General features: G+C 49.8%; 2 protein-coding genes across 2 annotated transcripts in view; one reads left to right on the forward strand and one right to left on the reverse strand.

Annotated features, from left to right (window-relative positions):
* LOC146180816 (latrophilin Cirl-like) overlaps positions 1–5,905 on the forward strand; it is a 301,055-nt gene extending 295,150 nt beyond the window's left edge. The window contains exon 23 of the mRNA XM_084576153.1: positions 1,436–5,905. Coding sequence (XP_084432279.1) covers positions 1,436–2,130 — 695 coding nt within the window. The 3' untranslated portion in view covers positions 2,131–5,905. The remainder of the gene's footprint in view (positions 1–1,435) is intronic.
* Positions 5,906–16,504: 10,599 nt separating this feature from the next.
* Positions 16,505–17,709, reverse strand: LOC146180817 (uncharacterized). Its single transcript, XM_084577828.1, has one exon. It carries the CDS (start codon positions 17,707–17,709, stop codon positions 16,702–16,704), a length of 1,008 nt encoding a protein of 335 aa, XP_084433954.1. The 3' UTR covers positions 16,505–16,701.
* Between the last annotated feature and the right edge of the window lie 5,186 nt (positions 17,710–22,895).

Consider the following 22,895-nt stretch of genomic DNA (forward strand, 5'->3'; position numbering starts at 1 on the left):
TTAGCGTAATTAATTAATTGCAAAACAAAAAAATTATCACGTGCGCAAAACGGTTGGCAGCTGTATGCAGCTGGTTTGCATGGCCTGCATGAAATATTATTTTCTTAACCAATAGTTCAAGTCAGTCAGGAAACACAGTATATTAAAGGCGTCTACATCAGACGAGGTTAAGATCAAATGCAGTTTCGAGTATTGGCGGATTTATAGGCCGCCATTGTGGAGCAATAGATGGGGGGTCTCATTTTACCATGACCTGGTCACACATTCTAACAAAAGTAGCACTGCACCATTAAAAATAACACCTTCGGCCTTCAGATGATTTACCACACCAATGAAATGCGGGTTTTGCATGAATTTTGCCCAATGCTTCTTCCGTGACACTGGATAGTTTTCCGTCTGATAGGCGGCCACCTTCTTCCGCTAGGTGTCGTGTAGTGCACAGCATCCTTCCCAGTAAGTGGATAGCGCAGCCTCCCACCCCTCAATTATGGGCACTGCATTTGGGTCATCAGGTGGATTGTGTGGGCAGGTACACACCATGTGGTGCAGGCCTGCCTTCTCTCCGCAATATTTACATTTGGGGTCGCAGAACCCGGGGTGTATTGTGTTTAATATCCAGCTCTGGACTAGAGGCAACGGGCCCTCCTGACTTGCGCACGGATCCGCTGGAGTCCCTGACTAGGGACCCCACCTACACGTCCCCCTCCCTTATCTCTGCCCAATAAAGTTTTTGAGTCAATCAGTCAGTCCCAGTAAGCGAATATGATTCACTGAAGACTTCTTTAATCCAAATTGCTACATTCATCATTGATTTCTGATATAATGCTCAGTGAGTAACCTTGTAGAGTGTCATGCCGCAGATCTAGGATTGGTACAAGCCGACTTTTTTGGCTAGTATAACCTGTAGATTATTGGGGTCCAAAGCCTGCCATTCTTTCGTTTCCAATGGAAGGAAGAAGTTATTTAACTGTAGCTCCTGTGAGCCTGTTGTTGCAATGGCATTTCGGTGTGGCTTATGCTTGCAAACTATTTCATTACGTACCTTAGCTCTGCCTCGTGGCATAGTTTTTGCTTTAAACCAGCTCATCTTTAGTATACGTCTTGTACAAATTATTTTTGTTGCACCTACGTGTATAAACAAAGAAAGAAGCTGTCTTCATATATATCTAAAATATAATACTTCCAAAATTCAGATCCGATGATGAAACAGCAGGGGCACGCAGCTCTGACTAGGTCATATTCTGTTTTTTTGTGGGGGACCATACTGCACAGCACTAAACTGCCCCTGAAGTGCTGTGAGTTGCTGGCAAAAGACGCAAACAGTTCAATTTATTGTAGCATAGCACAAAAGTACTGCATAAAACCTGCGGAGAACCGATTTCAGCCATTAAGATGCACTTACTTTGACCTTTTCATTCTTTGCTTGCCCTCATAGGTCTCCCATCTATAACCACGGTGACGAGCAACTACCCCTGTGAAGAACATCCTTTGCGAAGCTGGATGTGCAATGCCTGGTCTCCACCAGTAGCAAGCCAGGGGCCCCCACCAGACTGTCTACCCTACACTGCCGCGCAGTGGCCCCCTAACCACTACAACGCTCGAAGCAACGCCGGCGACGACGGGACATGGAAACCTCCTGACCCCTATGCGCGCAATGACCATGTGTACGAGACCATTGACGAAGATGCCGCAGCCCCGCAATCCGCTCAACAGCTTAACCATCCCCAGTCAGGTGACGGTTGGCGCACGCAACCACACCAAATGGGACGTCATGTTTCCAAGCAAGGTGGCAGCTACCGGTCCCTGGGTCGAGCAGCCATGCTGAACAACGTCGTAGCTCCCGCCCCAGACAGAACAATTTTGGGGTCTCTAACGGCTGCTCTCACTTCATCGCCCAGGGCTCGGCACCTGCCTATCATCGGGGACTCTTGCCTCAGGCAGCAGGTTGCATACTCTGGCATCAAGAGTCCATCGGACTCAGAGAGGTCGTCTTGTTCACTCATGGACGAAGAGAGGACGGAGTCTTCAGCCACCCTGGCACTAGAAGACAGGGGTCGTGGTGTCTGGTCCTCCGAGACGTCGCAACACGGTTCAGACGCGTTTGTGCGCGAAGGAGTAGAACATTTTTAAATAACTGAAACGGAACTTTATGTCGGCCACATATGCGTGCGCTGATTCGTCTAGGTTCAAGCGATGTTTTCCGGTGGACGTTCGGTGACAGCCATGGCCACGAAAGCTTCATGATCCCAGCTTCTAAAGTGTTCTGGAATTTCGTGCTTGATTCTACATCGGCATTTGTTGGGAAACCATCATCACGATTTCACTCCAGCGCGCTGCGGTATGCTTATACTGGCAATCGTTCACATGGGGGTGTTGTGGTCTGCATCTGCTGGTAGCCTCCAAAGCCATCAAATATCGCCTACGGCTTATCACCACCGCCTCTGTGGAAGTGTCGTCTGTGGGGTTGAAAACACTATCAGTGGACCAAAATGTTGGTGTGTGTGTGTGTGCAACAACCCTCTTGTTGATTTTGGAAAAGACATTGATACATGTGCAAATATTTATTGAACACAGCTGAGGCGGGCAATGCGAGCCGTCTGCTACCCTCAATGTTGTGCGCGTGTGCACAGATCCACGTTGGAACAGCAGAACTAGCCGAGAACACGAAAATGGACTGGTGTTAGTGTTGTCATGGATCTGGCATTTCCTGCGGATTTGTTAGATCGAGCGATGAACGCGGAGAAAGGGTTGCGTTCCGCTATACTCTGTGGTCTAGATGCACCTGCATATCAGAGACAATGCTGCCCTTTTGGTGTGCACTATAGTGAAAAACAGTTTTCAAGTGATTTGTGCATGAATAATAGTGCTTGTCACCCCTCCCCTGACATGCATTTCTTGCGTGTTGAGACTGGTTTTCCTGATGTGTCGAGAGTTTCTGAAACTCTGGAGCCACCTATTTCATGATGTCAGACGTTTACGTTGTCATAAAGATATTGTCACGTGAGATTATCACCGGGATGATTGTTTGCAGTGTATCCTCTGTGCATCAGCTGTCACCAGGATTCTCGACGCATCTGGAAAAATGAGCTTATCCAGTGCCACATGGTGACACAAGTAGTGTGCATTTATCTGCATATTGAGTGCAACATTGCTGTCACTTGGTACTAGGTGCAATGCCCTTAATCCCATTTTAATGAAGAGGGGAAGATTAAATTCTGGTTAGAGTACAAGTACAATACTTGAGCACCCAAAACCTTCATGGTTTCCCCATCAGGCCACTATTTCTGCCATTAAGGGTACCTGAAGAGGCAAGATAATCTTGTATAAGTATTCAAAGGTTTGCGGGAGTTATTCTGTTGATATTTGACTGCTCCGATGACGTCCAAACTAGGGGTGTCTTGGTGGGCAAAAAGGTTGAAGTACACTGACCAAGTTTTCACAAATGTAATATTAGGAGAAATGCACATTTCTTGTGTTATTCAAGTGGCACTGCCGACATACTGTCTGCCGAGGTGTTGTACCATACCATATCAAAACTGTCAAGCTGATATCTACCGCTGTTCGCTCGGCCCTTTCTTTGCCCCCACTTGCCAAGGCAAGTAGAGCTCATTACAGTGTTCTCGTCGTCATCACAGTGAAGTTTACAAGTGCATTATTGATGCGCAAAACAATTTCCATTTTTGTAAATGTAATGGTAACAATAGCTGTAACCTGTTCTGCTGAGTATGGCACCAGACGTGTCAGGCCATGATACCAGAGTGTTTACGCGAGCTTCTCTTGCTCACCCAAACGTGTTCAAAGAACATTGAGGGGAATTAACTTGCATTTCAGTTGGTGTGATATAGTTTCCATAAATTAATTCTTGTGAACTTTTGCATTTTTTACCTATGCTTGAGTAATAATCGCGTGCACTGTCATTATTATGGAGGATAGCTATGAGATGGGCGTGATGGCTATGCGAATCATCATGCAGCTAACTTCTGCATGGTCATTGCTGATATTGATCTGTAAGGTTGTAGCATTTAGAAAAAAAGAGAAACATTGTAGACTAAATATGCACAATTGGTCTTGCCAGGCAGGTACCATGAAGCTTGATGGAGTTGTACACTGTTATTGGCCACATGAAATTGAGCTCATGCTTGTCGTAATTGATTAAGTTTATAAACCACGGTGACAGTAGGTTATTTCGTTTCATCCTAGCACTCTGACACCTGCTCAATTTTTTTCATGTCATCAAGTACTTTATTCTGTAACTCGAGTTAAGAACTGGAAAGTGCAGAATGGCATACGAGATATAAGGCAATGTCATGCGCTCTTGCGAGGTTATAACAGTGTGTGCAGAGACTAAATTCAAGTTTGAGTTCATGGAAGTCAAATCACGTCCTGTAGAAATCAATGCTCATGCTGAGAGTACCACCTATGCTGCGTCCCTGTGTGGTAAAGCCAACACTCCACTCGCAGTCGCTAGTCAAATGTATGTATTCACTTTTAAAATGCGAAACTAGGTTGCGTGATTAGTTCTCCTTTAATGTTGAAAACGCGCAGCTTTGGCCCACTGCGTTGCGACGTGACTTTCAAGGAGCTTATTCGTCGGATGAGTCATTTTGGGTTCCGATGAATCCTCGTCTATAGGTGTTGTTTGCCCTTGAAAATGTTTTTAAAGTACGAGTCAGAACTGCCTTTTATGCACCGTACTAAATGCTCGCATACTTCAGCTTTTTACTGCTTTCAACGCCATTTTCTTGCAATGATTCTCTTCGTCAGGGTTCACTCAAATGTAACAGCGGTTTTACATATACGTCTGGTAATTATAGCCTTGGTTAGCTGCAATGAGTTTTCCCAGTGACAACATGACCACTAGATCAGGTGACGTCGCTAATATTCTGGCTTCTTCTTATAGCATGAACACTTGGGGCTCTTTTATTGCAGTGGAGGTGGCTCACAGTGATGTTTAAGTTTTGAATTTTGGCTTGCAGTCATAATGTCCATTCAAGGCCCTTCTGATTTTAATAAAGTCCTTTCTTGTAGAAACCATATTGAAATGGACACATTCGCTGCACGATGTCTTCACTACAAATGCTGGTCATGAAAATACTTATTTCTGAACTATTTGATTGGAACCGAGCACTACTTAAGGTTGTGGAGTACTGCAGCGGCTATAGTTGGAATAGGGGAAGCACGAGACAGCTACTCTTACATTGTCAGCAGGAACAGCCTTCACACTGCCGCGCATTTAAGAACATGTTTTATTTCTTCTTTTCTGACATAACCAAATCAAGACTGACAGTTTCAAGCGATGTGCCGTGCATGCTAGCTTTCGACCTTTGGGCACGGCCGTAGATAAAAGTGTTCATCGGCTACACCATTTTCATGTCTGACGGGGACTGTGACTCTTTGGCAGACTTTAGCCTTTTATTTCTTTTGCTGTGAGATGTGCGGCATTCTTGATTTCATTGGGCGTTAATAAAGCAGACTTGCCATGTAACCAAACAGAAGAAATATTGAGAGATGTTTCAGCCCTCTCATTTTCTTCACATCCATGCAAAATAATTATTTTGTTTCTTGCAATAGACAAAGCATTATGGTTTTGAAACCACAAAGTAAGACTGGACTCTACACCTACCTAAAGAAATGGTTGAAAAGTTTGTTATGTGTTGGGACAGTTACCTTGTGCTTAGGAAACATTACATTTCAAGTCGCTTTGAACCTCTTATCACCTGTCTCTAGATCGTTCCTTCTGATTGGTTACATGGGGGTGAAAGCTAAGTTGTATTAATGTGATTCCTCACTAATTATAAGCATCTATTTTACTGTCTCCTAGTTTGGAGTTTCTTTTTAACTCTTTTGACGCTGACGTCACCTACATGATTTTGCTGTGGAGTGTCCACATCTGTTTTTTTTTTTTTCCGAAAAAGTATGAAATTGTTTGTGATGAACAGTTTTTATGCCGAGCCAGGGAATTTGCCTGTGCTCACAATGGTTATGTGTATGCGCGTGCATGCTTGTGTGTACTTGTCAGTATCTCTTGTTACGCGGTGTGAGGTGTATTGTTGTTCTCAGCGGTGTGTCTTTTTCATTTTGTTTTCCTCTCGAATGTTACGATCGATTTGATTTACGAGTCGAGAAGTGTGAATAAATAAAAGCGAAAAAAAAAGCTATTTGTGTACTTAACAAAGGCAAACATTGAGTGTATTTTCTTCATCGCTGTATCTTCGCCAGTTCCACAATCCTGCGTCTTATGTGAGTGCCTACGTACACACTGTTGTAGTTTATTATTCTCTTGTGAACAAAGCTTGCAAGCAGGCAGAGTGCAGCATGTGCAATGGTTAATGGCACATGCTGCCAATGATGTGGATGTGGACACATTATTATTATGATTAACGGAACACATATTTTATGACCACCGCGTAGTCATAACATAGACGGCGCATCCTCGAATGAAAAAGACCGGACGCCCGTCGTATGGCGCCACTGTTGGCTCGGCGGAACAGCGCCGCCCACGGGAAGATGCGCGCCAGCGGAATGCCTAGGTAGCGGAGCGGCGCAGCCGGCTCTGTTCGGCGAGGCATACTCGAGCATGTCTCTACTCGTTTTTCTGCGGAGTGGCATTCACAGCTTAAGTAATCGCACGGAGTTTTTTAGACCAGCAAATCTTGAAAAAAGAAGCGTCATCTTCTGCATGGAGTCCGTCTTTTCAGACCAGCTGCGGCGCATGGTGTTTCTCTCTCATACTCGGAAATGCCGCGCGCGATTTTTCCATGGGAGCGCCTTTGAAGACGACTTCGGTGACACAACTTGCGCCTGTACCTCTCCGCAATCTCCTTGTTTTTTTGCTTTTTCGAAATCCATCAGAAGATCGAATACCACCGGGCAGAGAAGCGATGACGCTGTAGTAGTGGTAGTTGCAATAATTGCCTGCAGCCAGATTATGAAAACTGAAAAAAAAAGCAGTCGGCTCACACGATTCGGAAGAGAGCGATAGCCGATAATTTTCCAGCTTCAACCTTGCAACGAGACCTTGAAAAAAAAAAAATAGACAAACAAGGCAGAAGATTATCGTTTTGGTAGGAAAAGCAAAGCAACAAAGTTCCGTGACTCCCATCACAGTTAGGCTTCCATAGCTCAATCACTGAACCCGGTCTGAAGCTACGGTAAATTATTCATCATATGAAAGAAGTGAAGCATCAGATTTACATATACAACGATGCTCTGATTGAACATTTCGGAGCTGCTACAATAATTGACATCCAAAATGCTAAAGTAGGAGTACGTTTCTCTCGGCATGCTGCGGAGGCTGTGAAAAGGTAATTTTCCCTGCTCTGAGCGACATTTTGTTTTTATACTTACTATATAGATGCGGTCCTAGGAGTTATTGCCTTTGTTCATCTAGGCCTTCTCCAAGAGCAGGAGGTTCATAGCGATTGACGGCACCGGTCTGGAGCATTTTTAGGCAGTAGTCAGCACTGCCAAAACCATAAACTACAGTCGAATAACAGAGAGCGTAATGTGTTGTCGAATAGGCGGCCAAATACTAAGAGGGCATTGCTATTGCTAGAGTACTGCTCGTGATGGGTCGTTCGCTAAGGTGTTCTGCTTTCTCTGCATACCACGCGTAGCACGAGAACTGCAGCTTTTTAGAGTGCTGTTAAATTGGTTTTACAACGTAAGTCATATGCTGCAATTTCTACGAGGTAAAAAGATCTAGTCTTACTACGTCCTAATCTGGAAATCTCGCGTTCATTAAAACGTCCGTGAGAAACACCGTGCTTAGGCGGCCAATAAATAGGCACAGCTAAGAAATTATGTCAACCGGTGTCAAGTGCGCGCAACGCCCAATACCAAATAAACAAAAGAAAAATAATAGCTACTCCAAAAGAAATGTGCGCGGAACCGACTAACATTCCAAACGGCGATCTGCGTGCAATCGAAGTGAAAAAAAAAAAAAAAATGCTAAGTTTATGCTCGTTTTCATTACCTAAAATTACATTTTTTTCTTGTTCACATTTTATTTGTCGCTAATAGCAGCTTCTGTGACGATGTGGTATTGAATGAACTCTGTAATGTGTGATTTTATTGGTTGAGAAGGGCACGCCACAGACAAGAGAGAGAGAGAAAGAGAGAGAAGGCAGAGAGGTTAACCAGGAAAGCTTCCGGTTTGCTACCCTGCACTGGGGAAGGGGAAGGTCAGCCACAGACAAAGCTGAACAAATTCTATGTCTCAACGCAGACTCAGTTCTCAGCACGCTGTCATTGAAGGATGAAAGAGAGGAAAGATGACAAGAAGTTCGTGAGAAAAGCAATCGTTCCTGTCTGCTATCTGCTCTCTCTGTACAGAGATCCTGCGGAAGCAGGTGTGCAAACATTATTTCTTCCCATCACTGAAGAGCGTAACGCGGCTAGAACGACGATGGTTTCATCCTTTTCCTTTTATGTGCCCTCCTTTTCTGGTTTACACGCTGAAAAATGCTGGCGTTGTAAATTAGGCTGTTGGATTCCTTTTACAATTGTCGATAAAACGAATACGGATGAAGGAGTGCGGCTCCAGCTCCGAGTCTACCGTGCCATCGCTCCAAGGAAACAGAAGGCACAAAGATTTCGCTTACAACAAGATTTTGAAAACTTCCGCATTGAAACCGGTAGAACACAATCAACTTAGAAGCGTCCGACGAGTTTGTGTTGCTGCCAATGCAGCCGTCAACGCGACACGTTTGCCCAGACTTCGTTTCGCTGTAAGTAATATATAATTAAGTATGGCTAATTAACAATAACTAATAATTACTAATTACCAATTAATCAGTAATTACTTCTATATGGTTAACTAATTAAATACTGTTTACCTATTACTGCTTAATTACGAATGACTAATTACTGCTTAGTGACTGTTGCGTAATTAAATAATTCATTACGAATTAATGCCACGCACCCGGTAAAATCAACCACACAACAGTAAACGTAGAACTGCGAAGATACGAGGAGCGCGATCTCGTCGCTGCCCAGCAGAATTCACTGAATAAATGCACTCGCAGAATGTGGAAAAGTAGTCGCTCGCTTTAGTCGCAGCGGCATTCATCGCTACATGCGCAACAGTCGCGTAGCAGAATGCAGCACTCAGGCTTTCGTTTTTCATCACTTTTGTCGCTAAAGTGTCCTCGAAGTTTTTACCGAACTGGCAGGTACTATGCCAAATGCCAGCTCCTGCATCCAATTCCCCCTTTCTCAACTTAAGCCTTGTGGCAAACTCTTCGAAAAAAAAAAAAAAAAAATGCCAGCTTGCAGGTGAGATGGCCGAGCGAAGATAGGTCGCCTGGGTTTGTGGCATATCACGAGACCACGTGAAATGATCGGCTTGTCAGATGCTCTGGCTGATGGTATAGTCGGCAAGGCCGAACGCTGATTGGTCGTATGAATGTGTGACGTCACTAAACCACAAGACACGGTAGAGTTTACAGGTCCACCGGCATATTGTAAATAATTTGATTAGGTTACGTTTGGTTTGTTGTATGCCGTTTAACGTCCCAAAGCGTCTCAGGCTGAGACGCCTTAGAGGAGGACTCCGGAAATATCGACCACCAGGGTTCTTTAACGTGCACTGGCATCGCACAGCACACGGGTGCCTAGCTTTTCGCCTCCATCGAAAAGCGGCCACCTAGGCCGGAAGGCGAGCTCGTATTCTTGGGAACAGTACAGTCGAACGCCGTAACCACAGCGCCATTCCGGCGGGGCAATAAATTGGTTAAGTGACGTGACCTTGAGCAGGGGTGGCATATGTTGGATCCACAACATTATATAAGTGCTAAAAAGCCATAAAATGCGACAACCAGCACCTCGGACTGCAATCAAAGAAGCCTATATCAGCGACGTTGCTTTTAACGCTGCTGCATTCTCTTCTTAAGGGGACTTATCCTTATTATTTTTTTTTTTTTGGTATTCAAGTAGAGGGCTTTGTCGGGATGGTTGGTTCATGTTGAACGGAAGGAAGAGACAACTCAAACGGATGGGACGTGTAGAAAGGCGAGAAAGCCACATGAGCTGACGTGTCTGTCTCGCCTTTCTACACGTCCCGTCCGTCTGAGCTGTTTCTTCCTTCCGTTCAAATTTTTTATGATAGTTGACCGTTATTGGCGAGAGAGTTCATAAATACGCTCCGTTCAGCAGTTCTACGAATCCGCAATGAGTGGTGCCAAGTTCACCCAATCACCTGACATAGGTATTAAACTCTTGTTTCCAGTAAAATCTGCAGATTTGCTATCGCATGATGCCATGCAATATATAGCCGGATTTCTTGGTGTTTAAATTCAGCTTCCCATTATATAATGACGATGCTGAAGAAACTGGAATCTTGAAAGCCACATTTGACACATGGCAGAATAGCAAACAGAAGCTTGCGATGGAACGAACGTGGTGATGAAAATGCGCGTAGGATATGAATCCGGTCGCCCTTGATTTGGTTTTCCGGACGCGTTGCGCACAGTATTTTAAAAAGCAAAACATTCCCGTACATTTTCTCGACGACATCCACCAGCAAAAACATGCAAAGCCTAAATGAGCGTCAGGAAAGTATACATTGTATCGTAGGTTAAATCTCGGCCATTTCACATTTTCTGGCAGCTCACTTTCATGGGTCTCCCTGGCTGCTTTTGCGCGATGTTCTCCGAAGAATGCCTATCGCGCACTCTCGCTGACAGCGGGCGATATAAGGCGGGTCTCGGAGCGGGTGCTTCGTTGGTCCAGCCGATAAGGGGCCCCCCAGAAAACTAGCTCCATTCTCTCCGGGGCCCATCGGGCCACCTGGGAGACAAAGGAGACTTGCACGTCGTCTCCGCCGTGTTTAGGACTCACTCCTTTTCAGAGCGAAGTTCTCTTACCCTCCCCGGCTTCGTGTTGTTGTTCTCGTGAAGGTGGCTGTTGTGCGCCGAGGCTCCATTGTCTGGGGGCGGCCTCTCCTCGCTGGCGGCTCTCGGCTCGTCTTCATTAATTAGCCTAACGAATCCGCGCGCCTGGCTAATTAACCGCTGACAAGAGCGAGATAGGACTACATGCTCTCCCGCCGTTCCTCTTTCGCGCCACTTCTACAGTGCTGGGCGCAGTCCAGTGCGCTCTATTCATTGGACGGCAGTTTGGTGGTTGGCGTCGTCGGAGGATTCTCTGCACGCAGGTCGAAGTTCCTGTCTTGCGCCAATGAAATGGAAATACACTCTGAACACAGACAGGCGGTTACGAGTTTTTGCGCGATGAAAGTGACAGGGGAGGGATACTCCCCACTGTAAAAAAAAAAAAAAAGAAAAAAAAAGGTAAAATATTAATAATTCCGCCTTCATTCCGAGCAAAGAGGAGATCGGGCGACTAGCTACGATTCACCCGATCGAATAGTACATCACTTAGCATTGTTTTTTCAAGCTCGATAAGCAAAAATGAAAATGAAAAACGAAAACGAAAAAAAAAAAGGAGCAGTGCGAGTTCTTTGGGAACTAAAATATAACTATAGCAAGGCAGTTTCCGAGAACACAAATAAATGGTAGCAAGCACCCCGTGAGAAAGACTCGTTATAGATCATTTCTCTAAAGAAAGAGACATGAATGTGCAGAGGTAATTTGCAAATATTGGCAAGAAAGCGCCTTCAGCCAATCGCAGCGTTTACCTCGATCTGAAATTTCAACGTATGTGTATATAGCCGAGCGCGCAGCCCATTGTAAAAGGTGATAGAGAGTGTGGTTTCTACGTGGTCATAGGCCACCAACCACCGCGGGTTCGAGCGTCGCGCGAGCCGAAGCCCCGATCAGCCGTCACCACGCGCACACTGAAACACTGCAGCGCGCACTCAACCTCCAAAGGAAAGAGAGCACTGCGCTGCAAGGACACAAACCTCCAAGTTCACAAAGGAGACGTTTATTGAAACGCCATCCTCCAGCGGCACACACACACACACACACACACACACACACACACACACACACACACACACACACACACACACACACACACACACACACACACACACACACACACACACACACACACACACACACACACACACACACACACACACACACACACACACACACACACACACACACACACACACACACATACACATATTTACAAACGCACATACACGCACGTACGCACACACACACACATATATACAAAACGCACATACACACACATACGCAGTCACCGTGTCAAGGGAGCGCGCGAGGAGCTAGGCTCCCCTGCGCGCACGAAGTGACACGGAGTGCGCGCCGCAAGCATGCAAGGGCGTGCTGTGATCTCTCTCTCTCGCAGTGACCAAAGGGTTCCTTTGAGAGAGAGTGGGCAACCACCGCAAGGTACGCCTGTCGCGGATCGTTGGATCACGATCGACAGGCTCGAGCTTCGCTCTCAGGTAAGACCCGGAGCAGACGAACTCGAGTACACACTGGTCTGCGCGGACAAAGGCCGGCAGACAAGAACAGTTGCGTACGCACCTTGCGATGTCTCGGAGGGGTCTCTCTCCGAGCTCCGCTCGAAGGGTCGCGCAAGCGCGGCCCTCGAAGCGGTGCCGTATTCCCGCCAAAAGGCGCCAATGAGAACAGCCACTGGGACGCCAGGGCGGAGCTGTGGCCCGAACGACAGTGACAAGTCGTCCGAGCCTCTCTCCGCCGCCTCAGGCGGGAGAAAGGGAACGAGGGGAACAACTGGGAAACGGGCGGCGGCCGCGCAAAGGGCAGCCGCAGCAAGCCCGAATCCCACATCCTCCTCTCCTTAATTGCCCTCCTACCCATCAGTGAAAGCACGCGGCAGGTCCCCAGCATGAAGAAAAGAATGCTATCCTCACGCAACAGTCAACTACACTTCAGCACCAGCCAAAAGATCTCGAAAAGACAGACACTCAAGAAAGACAAACATTAGCAAGGCGCACAAAAAAACAAGAACAATATGGCATGAAGAATAATGTACAAAGTTCCGGAGGCTAAGTGACAACGACTATTTACAGAGCACAATCATGTACAGAACACAACTATCTACAGAACAATGTACAAACACAACTTTGTACATAAGTTCCAAAGTTCGTCGGTGCAGCTCAGGGAGCCTGCGGTGACTCACCGCTCGTTGACTTCTGGGTGGCCAACGTTCATCCTTGGCTGCAAACGATCTCGGTCGGTGGTGGTACAGAGCAGGTGCAGGGACAGCGAACACGCCGAAGGGGCCCCGGGTGTGGAAAGTCCGTGGCTGTCCAAGGCGCACACGGGAAGACCGCGCGGGGCTTCCTTTCCACCGCGCTCCGCACACGCCGGCAAACACACATGGCGCGACGTCGTCGCCTCCACGCCCAGGCACGCACACGCACAGCCACTCACACACCAAAGGGTGATGCCGACCTTCAGCGGCGAACCTGTCCCGAGCACCTTCGCAATCGCGGCGGCCTTGGGTGAAAGGGGCATCGTCCATGCTCCCCGTCCCCAAACGGCCCCAACTTCGTTTCCACACACACCGAAAAAGCCGCGCGTCGGGGCTGCCTAATGAGCAACCCTCGCAATTTCAAGAATAAAGAGGAGAGAAGACGCGCTGTACAAAAGAGGGCACTCACTGTACAATATTTACCAGATAAAAAGCAAGAACAGAAACAGAAGAAAGCGAAAAATGGGAAAAGAGACACAAAACAAAATAAAATACAAAGGCTTGAACTGAGCGAGCCAGAAAAGGGAGAGACCAACCTTGCTTCCGGGTAGGGTTCGACGAGCAAGCTCGCTCGGTGAGGCGGTATGCCTTCGGTTGCGGAAAAGGCCCGTCGTCCGGCATCAATCACACAGGTGAACGTCGCCTCACCTTGTACCGGTGCGGGGCACGGCTGCGTTCCACCGCATCTGTTGTGCCTTGGCACTTGCCTGTGGTGGTAATGGGCACCAGCGCAAGCTCGTCAGACCGTTACGCATGGGCCTTCAGGTCTGCGATGCAGGCACGGCTGGCTTTCCCCATAGGGGGATTCTCCAGCAATGAGCCCCTGCTTGTTACTGGGGAAATGCCCCATGAAATCGCAGGTGGCCATCTGCCACGGACGCACACTGTCAATTGGTTTCATCATGCCCGGTGGCTTGCCACCCCTTGACTTCACCGTTTGACAGACATGGCAGGAACGGCAATAGCGGAAAATGTCGCGCTTCATGCCGGGCCACGTCACCGATTGACTCAGTTTTGTGAAAACTTTGGAGCAACTCAGGTGACCGGCAAGTGGCTCGTCGTGAGAGAATCGCAACAGAGCGCCTCTCAGACTTTTGGGGATAACCACTTTAAATGGGTCAATGGACTCATCATCTGTGGCTATGTACTTCAGCAGGAGCCCGTCATGGTCCAGCAAATATGAGTCCCCGGGGCTCGCCGCGACACTCGCTGGCTCTTGCCCCGCTGCGCCCGCTACAGTACAAGTAGCGTCACGGCGCTCCGTCTCCCTGAGACCGTCGCTAACCTCGCGACAAAAGGAGTCATTTGGCTGGGCCGTCAGTAGCTCTTTGCGGCTGAACACGATTCCAGTCATCCCAGAGGGGAGCCTGTTTTCGTCCCCGCGCAGGTTAGCCGCCAAAACTTCGCTCGCTAGCCTCGGCGCATCTGGGGTGGTTACAAAGAGCCTCCCCCGTCGCCCGCTTCGCGAAGTGCTGCTTGCCTGGGTGGCGGAATGGGTAGGCCCGTTTGCGGGCGTCCCCCTCCTGCCGCTCGGCGGCTCGTCCGCTGTTTCGCCCCCTCCGCTTGCCGGCGCAAAGGCACCGCTGGCGAGTGGGGCACGGGATAGCGCGTCAGCTACCACGTTCGTGCTCCCCTTGCGATACTGCACCGAGAAGTCGTAATGCTGTATCAGGAGAGCCCAGCGCGCCAGCCGTCCCGCAGGCTCCCGGAGCCGCATCAGCCAGCTGAGCGCGCTGTGGTCTGTCTGCACCACGAAATGCGTTCCATCAAGATAGACGTCAAACTTGCGCAGTGCAAACACGATGGCGAGGCATTCCTTCTCGGTAACGGAATAATTCCTTTCCGCGGGCAGCAAAGAACGACTTGCAAAGGCAAGAGGTTGCAGCACGCCATCGAATTCCTGTAGGAGAACGGCTCCTAATCCCAGATTGCTCGCGTCAGTCTGGACTAAGAACTGTCTGGTCAGGTCGGGTAGCCTGAGCTGCGCTGTTTCTGCGATGGCACTAGACAGGCGGCGAAAGGATTGCTCTTGCTCAGGCCCCCATCGCCACGCAGCAGTCTTTCCCAAGAGCTTGGTCAAGGGCGCCTGCACGCGGGCACAGGACGGGATAAATGACCTATAAAAATTTGTCATTCCCAGAAAACGGCGCAGGCCGCGTACGTCCTTGGGCACAGGAAACTCGAGTATGGCTCGAAGTTTTTCCTGATCCGGCTCAATGGAGCCTTCGCCCAGCGTAAACCCAAGCAACTGAACTCGGGTTCGCGCTATTTGGGCTTTTGCAGGATTCAAAGTCATCCCGGCAGCCCGTACCCTCTCGAGCACGTCGGCAATGTGGCTTAAGTGCTCATCAAAGGTTCTTGAATAAATCACGATGTCGTCCAGGTAGCACATGGCATGGGACCATTTCGCTTCGCCTAGGACGCGGTCCATCAGCCTCTGAAAAGTCGCAGGACCATTGCAGAGGCCAAAGGGCATGCGAGTGAACTCAAACAGCCCTCTGTGGCACGTGAACGCGGTCTTAGGCCGGTCAATGTCATCCATCTGGACCTGTAGGTAACCTTTGGAGGCATCTAGCGTGGTAAAATACCGCGCACTGATTGAGCTGATCGTTGGGAGCGGATAGGCATCCTTGCGAGTCAGCGCATTCAGACGGCGATAATCCACACACAAGCGATGGCTGCCATCCTTTTTGGGCACCAACACCACCGGAGACGCCCAGGCGCTGGACGAGCGACGGATAATGTCCGACGATAGCATCTCATCCAACAAACCATCAATCACCTGCCTCTTCGCAAGGCTGACGGGTCTGGGATTGCACTTCAACGGAAGCGCTTCTCCGGTGTCGATCGCGTGGCTCACTAAAGTGGTACAGCCAGGTTGATCGGTGAAGAGCTCCTCGTACTGACGCAAAAGTGCTGTCAACCGAGCCTTCTGTGTCTCATCCAAAGTTACCGCAGAGGCGGCCAGTGGATGGGGTGCGTCGTCGTACCGCGCCGCTCGCTCCCACATGGGGGTGTGAACGGCATAACGCTCGACACAAGGGCAGGGCCCCGATCGCTGAGCGTGGCACTCTCCGAACGTCTCGACTGCACAGGCAGATACCGACGCCGGGGGGCTAATGAACGGCTTCAGCTGGGAAAACGGTCCTTCGCAATAGCCGCCATTCGCAATGTCCACCACGATCCCGGTTTTCTGGAGAAAGTCCCTTCCGAGAATCATGGGCACACTGAGCCCAGGGAGATGAATGAAACGCGTGCGTCTCGCTCGCTCTCCCCATCTGACAGTCAGCCTCGCGGCGCCAGCCGAATGGGCCACGCCTTTCGCGAGGTTAAATGCCGAACGGCAATCCCGCAAGCGCACAGAGTGCTTTTGCAAGTGGGACAACACCTGTTCACTGAAAAAGGAGGCGCTGGCTCCTGTATCCAGTAACGCCGGAAATTCGCGGCCAGCAAGGGTGACCGAAATAAACGGCGCGGGCGCACCACCGAGGCAGCTTACCCTGTACGCAGAGGGAATTAGCAAAGCTTGGGCCGGCTGTCTCTTTACAACCGACCCCCGTCGCCGTTTTCCTGCCTCGCAGAAGGCCTGGCTACGGGGCATTCTCTTGCTAAGTGTCCCCTCTCTTGGCAACGGAAACAACGCACACCCGCGCGAGCTTGGCCGCGTGACAAAGGCGCGTCTCCCTGCCTGGGTCCGCTCGCTGCCCCACCGAACAAGGGCCGGTTTTTGCGAGCTTCTCCCTCCGCTGTGCTTTGGGTCGCATGGCGTCCTTCGGCACGCGAGTAAGAAAACTGTGCAGCGCAGGCTGCTCGTCTTCCGTACGAGTAAGGATCCAGAGCTCTTTCGCTCAGCTCCCAAGCGTCGTTTCGCCCGCCAACGGCTGCAAAGGCAGTTTGTGCGGGTTCACGCCGGTGAGGAAGGGTCATGGCCCCTCTCCATGCGCAGCGTGGCTCAAGGGCCTCGCTTGCCGGCGGTGGCGGGCGATAGGCACGCGCGGCGAGGATGTCGCCTTGAATGCGCTTTGCCTCGGCGGCCAGCTCCTCTAGATCTCGGAATCGGCCGCCGCGCAGGCATGCCGAAAAAGTCGGATGTGCCTGCCTGATCACTCTTTCGACGCGTTCCTCGTTTGAGGCTGTTGGCTCAGCGATTGAGAAAAGGTCTTCCATCGCCCGCACAAACTCCTGGAGCGACTCGTCCGGGGCCTGTGTGCGGAGCTCCAGCTCTCGCCGCATCCTACGCTCATAGTCAGCGGGCAGGAATTCGCGCATGAATGCTGCACGGAACTCCTCGACAGTCGCTGCTCGGTGGCCGGAAAGCCGGTACCACCTAGCTGCCGTGTCAGTCAGCGCTGCGGGGATGACGCGTGCAAGCACAACCCCATCAGGGAAACCCATAGCTCTCTGGTAATGGGCGAGGGAATCAATGAAATCCCGGGCACTGATAGGATCATCATAGCCGCGGTACGTCGGCATGGGCAACATGACCGCGGGGTGAGACAACTTCGGCGCGGCCGAAAGCGCCTCAACCGCCCCTGTTAGCGACTGAATCATCTGGGCAGCGCTTGTGAGCAGCGCCTGCGTCCTTCCTTCAGAGGAGGTTTGGGCGGGTTGCATGAACAAAGAAGGCAAACGGTCCTCCAGTTCGATGAGCGGCGCGGTCTCCGCAGGGAGTCCGGCCGGCGCCTCACCGTTCACCGAGCAAAACTGACTGCTAGCGGGGCACGGCTGCTGTTGCGCGTAGCTGCCGGTAGCGACGGCATCGCGCGAACTGCTTCCGCCATGGGCGGAAAACTGATACAGCGGAGGTATCTGTGTAGCGGTCCCACCACAGGGTGGTCCGCAGAAAGCTCCAATGGGAGCCGAGGGACCAACGTTACTCGCGGCATTGCCGTATAGCCCAATGGGGCCGGCGGCCAGCCACTGTGTTTGGCTGTTCAGAGGAACAGCATCCAACGGATCAAAAGACGCTACGACTGCGTAAGGAGCCGACATATATCGCGTTTCAGATTCGCTGCCGTGTGCCCCGCAGGGGGCGGCAGACATGGTGCAAGAGCTTGATCGTCAAGGCGACATGGCCGATATGCAGTCCAACTCAAAGAGCCAGGACAATTCACGTTGGGCGCCAGTTGTGGTTTCTACGTGGTCATAGGCCACCAACCACCGCGGGTTCGAGCGTCGCGCGAGCCGAAGCCCCGATCAGCCGTCACCACGCGCACACTGAAACACTGCAGCGCGCACTCAACCTCCAAAGGAAAGAGAGCACTGCGCTGCAAGGACACAAACCTCCAAGTTCACAAAGGAGACGTTTATTGAAACGCCATCCTCCAGCGGCACACACACACACACACACACACGCGCACACACATACACATATTTAAAAACGCACATACACGCACGTACGCACACACATACACATATTGTGGAAGAAGGCCAGGTCGAGACGGCAAGGTCGAGACGGCAAAGCAAGGGATGCCGTGTCTGGCGTTTTACTCCGATGACAAAGCCCAGGCGCGCGCCTGAGCCGGCGCCGCGGGACGATGATGATGGTATGTACAAATGAAAGAGGAAGATCATGGAATGAATAAATTAAAGAACATCCACGGAAGGCTCACAATATATACAAAACGCACATACACACACATACGCAGTCACCGTGTCAAGGGAGCGCGCGAGGAGCTAGGCTCCCCTGCGCGCACGAAGTGACACGGAGTGCGCGCCGCAAGCACGCAAGGGCGTGCTGTGATCTCTCTCTCGCAGTAACCAAAGGGTTCCTTTGAGAGAGAGTGGGCAACCACCGCAAGGTACGCCTGTCGCGGATCGTTGGATCACGATCGACAGGCTCGAGCTTCGCTCTCAGGTAAGACCCGGAGCAGACGAACTCGAGTACACACTGGTCTGCGCGGACAAAGGCCGGCAGACAAGAACAGTTGCGTACGCACCTTGCGATGTCTCGGAGGGGTCTCTCTCCGAGCTCCGCTCGAAGGGTCGCGCAAGCGCGGCCCTCGAAGCGGTGCCGTATTCCCGCCAAAAGGCGCCAATGAGAACAGCCACTGGGACGCCAGGGCGGAGCTGTGGCCCGAACGACAGTGACAAGTCGTCCGAGCCTCTCTTCGCCGCCTCAGGCGGGAGAAAGGGAACGAGGGGAACAACTGGGAAACGGGCGGCGGCCGCGCAAAGGGCAGCCGCAGCAAGCCCGAATCCCACAAGAGCGTTGAAAAATTAGAAGGAAAGGGAAAAACAAAACGCGAACGCCACACAAACAATGCACATACTACGCGATAAAGTCACGTAATCGCTCACAACGATCCAAATACCCGTGACAAAATCACAGAGAAATCTAGAGCAAGCGTGTTGGCGCTCTGTTTCACACTACACTCAAGATAATCACGGGGCGGTTCTAGCATGCCCCACCGCGGTGTCTCAGTGGTTAAGACGCTCGACTATTGATCCGGAGTACCTGGGCTCGAACACGACCGCGGTAGCAGCGTTTCGATGGCGGTGAAACGGAGAGGCGTTCGTGTACTGTGCGATGTCAATGTATGTTATATATCTCTTGTGGTCAAATTAAATTACTCCACAGCCCTCCATTACGGCACCTCATTCTCTATTTTTTCCTTATCGCCCACCTTCATCCCTTCCATTACGTCGCAGTTATCCACAGAGAAAGTGTGACCGATACTGTGCCTTTCTTTTCATATAAACGAATCAAATCAAATATTTATTTCAGCGTCGGAAAAAGGCTGAGGGCCGTGGACAAAAAAGCCTCTTCATGGACTTGACTAGGCCCACGGCCCTTTTCTACATGGCGGGCATGACATACAGCAAAAGTACACAATTTTTCTGAGTTGTATATACAAAGCTTTGAGACAGAAAAATAAGACAGAAATGAATGTGTACAGAAAGCAAGCGATATGGTACAGTTAGTAGAAATATAAAAACAGGCATGTAGAAGGCAAAATCTTTCCCAACACGGTAGTTAATGACGTCATAGATAAAATACAATTTACAACCAATTTACAATTTTTGGTGTTGCATTGTGTTTCTACAAAAGATTGTTAGATTAAGGCATCCACAACACCCTCGAAGGGTTGAAGGAATTACACTCAGCAGCAGAGATCGACAGGCTACACAGAACCCGAACCAGAATAGCGCTGCTCCACTGCCTTAAATATCTGACGATAAGACCGCAAATTCCGGAACTATACTGCCATTCACCTCCTCAAACAGCATTGAAAATGCAGGTAGCTCCACTTCCGTGCATTTTGCATCCGAAACAGCGCAAGGGATGCAGCAGGAACACATGAATGAAGGTCAAGGTGATGTACATCTGTGACCAAGTACTCTGCGCAAGCGATGCCCGGCAATGATAGTCGAGATTCGAGAAGAGATGGCGGAGGAGAGCACCGTAACGCAGTACATGCTGCAGGCATCCCGTCTTAACCGACAAAACAATGCGCTCACCATTTTCAAAGACTGCCAAGCAGCATGTCTTGCTTTCCCACATTGCTTCATCGCACCACGAACGCCTTTTCTGTCAAACAATAAAAAGTTTATTAAAGGCGAAAACATGCGAAAACGTGTGCCTTTTGTGCATGTTTGACCTTGAACTCAGGAGAAACTAGGTGGCAGCTATGACGTCACTCAACCACTGCCGAAACAGAGCTAAACGCAAGCTTGCCTACGCCTAGCCAATTGGAAACCATGACGTCACGCAGCCGCAGCTACGTGGACTCGCTCTGACAGCCTCCGCTGCCTCTCAGCCGGTGCCAACAGATCGCAACAGCTCTTGACAATTTAGGCAGCAGTCATGGATGATTCAGGCGAGACGCCTCGTGAACTGTCTGCGTCTCAGAGGTTGCAAAGCCGAGGGGCCGAATCCGATCTTACAGCGGACGTAACTCGCCGAGAGGCTGCCACACAGAGACGAAGAGAAGCGGGTCGAAGGAAACGTGCCGTCGAGACCTCGAAAAAACGTCGAAAGAACGTAAAGCGACCCAAGCGTCGGTAGCTATGTGTGCAGTCATCTGTACTGGTCTGCGTCTGGTTCAATTGGCGCTGTCGGTAGCGGATACTTAGACAGGACAACAGTAAATTCACTCAGCAGACGAATGATCTGCTTCCACTCCCGTCCTTGTACTCTCAGGGGATGACAACTCGCGAAGCTTAAAATAAATCATCACTTGCACTATTGCCACAAAAGCTGGCTGCGTTGTTTTGAATGAGTGAAGCTAATAAAAAGTAGATGACGTCATCAAATGGCCATATGACGCCCAAAGCAAGCCGAGCAACCACGATGTATCACTGGATGCGTCCAGACCCATCCGCGACCGAGTCCATTGTCAGTTACATTGCCCTTTTAATCACCGGTTTTCATAATTTTTCTTTAAGTTAGGTTTTGGGCCAAGGAAGGCTCTGCCTCGCCGTGTAGGGCAGTGGTTAAGACACCCGAATTGTGTACCGGAGTATCCAGGTTAGAACCCGAACGCCGGTGGTTGCGAAACAGAGTGGTGTGCGCTTGCTGCGCGACGTCAGTGCACGTAAAAAATTGGCCGTGGTTTAGCGAAGCTAGGCCAGGATATACGTAGCGAAAGCATGGGTGCCTGGCGCTTGGCTGCCTACTCCAGCCCAATCTAATCCCATCCAATCCAATGTAATCCAATTCAATCCCGTCTAATCTAATCCAATCCAAACCAACCCAGTCTGATCAAATCCAGTCAGATCAAGTACAGTTCATTCCAGTGAAATACAATCAAACCAATCCTGTCAAATTCAATCCAAATCAATCCAATCCAAACCAGTCCAGTCCAATCGAATCCAATCCAATCCAACCCAATCTCATTTAGTCCAATTAAATCCTGTCCTATAGTGCTCTAGAAATCTTCTAGAGCACTATACCTGTCGAATGCTGAGTACAAGCTCGCCTGAAGTGCACCGCTGACCAGCCTATCATCATCACTACTATCATCCTCACGCTAGAGAAAGAGAATTAAGATGCGCTATTCACTACGTCTAGATATGTTATTGTTGCATTAAAGACAATACATTTTCTTTTTCTTCTGCTTGATTCTTGATTACCAGATGGCGCGACGCGCGCCAGCTGCGGCGGTTGCTAGGCAACAGCTCTGTGCCTTCGCCACGCGAAACTCCTCGTTCGTGGTCCATGTAGCTTTCGCGACAAAAACACCCGGTGGTCAAAATTTCCCAAGACCCTCACTACGGCTTCTCTCATAGCCCAGTTAATCCTACTCACATTGTGATGTACCTTCGACATCGCAACATATATGTAGGCTTAGCACTCACTCACTCAGCGAGGACAAGGACGGATAGTGGACGGTTCAATGTTTAATTTTCTGATGTTTTTATCCATCAAGAGTGCTGTAATCATTGTGTTGCTGAATATAATGAACTAAATAAAAAGTAGCAGAAAAAGAACACGCCATTGACGGGACTCGAACCCACAACCTGCATTGCAGCTGGCCAAGCTGTGGCCACAACCCACAGCAGCATTTAGTCTTTCCGATCCTCGCGTCAGAAGTGAGACACACCCGCCTGTCGTACAGCGTTCCAGATGGTTTGACATGATTCGGTTTTGCTAACACACTTGACACCTTGGAGACTCGCTCGAGACAGGGATTCAAACGAACGACATAAGTACCTACAACTATATACTTCAGTGGAATACAGGTTTCGGTGAATACTGCTCACAAACGCCGTGTGAAGCATGGCAGTCTATGTGG

This window comes from Amblyomma maculatum, chromosome 8 (assembly GCF_055883805.1).
Source record: "Amblyomma maculatum isolate TAMU_Amacu chromosome 8, ASM5588380v1, whole genome shotgun sequence".
NCBI classification, from domain to species: domain Eukaryota; kingdom Metazoa; phylum Arthropoda; class Arachnida; order Ixodida; family Ixodidae; genus Amblyomma; species Amblyomma maculatum.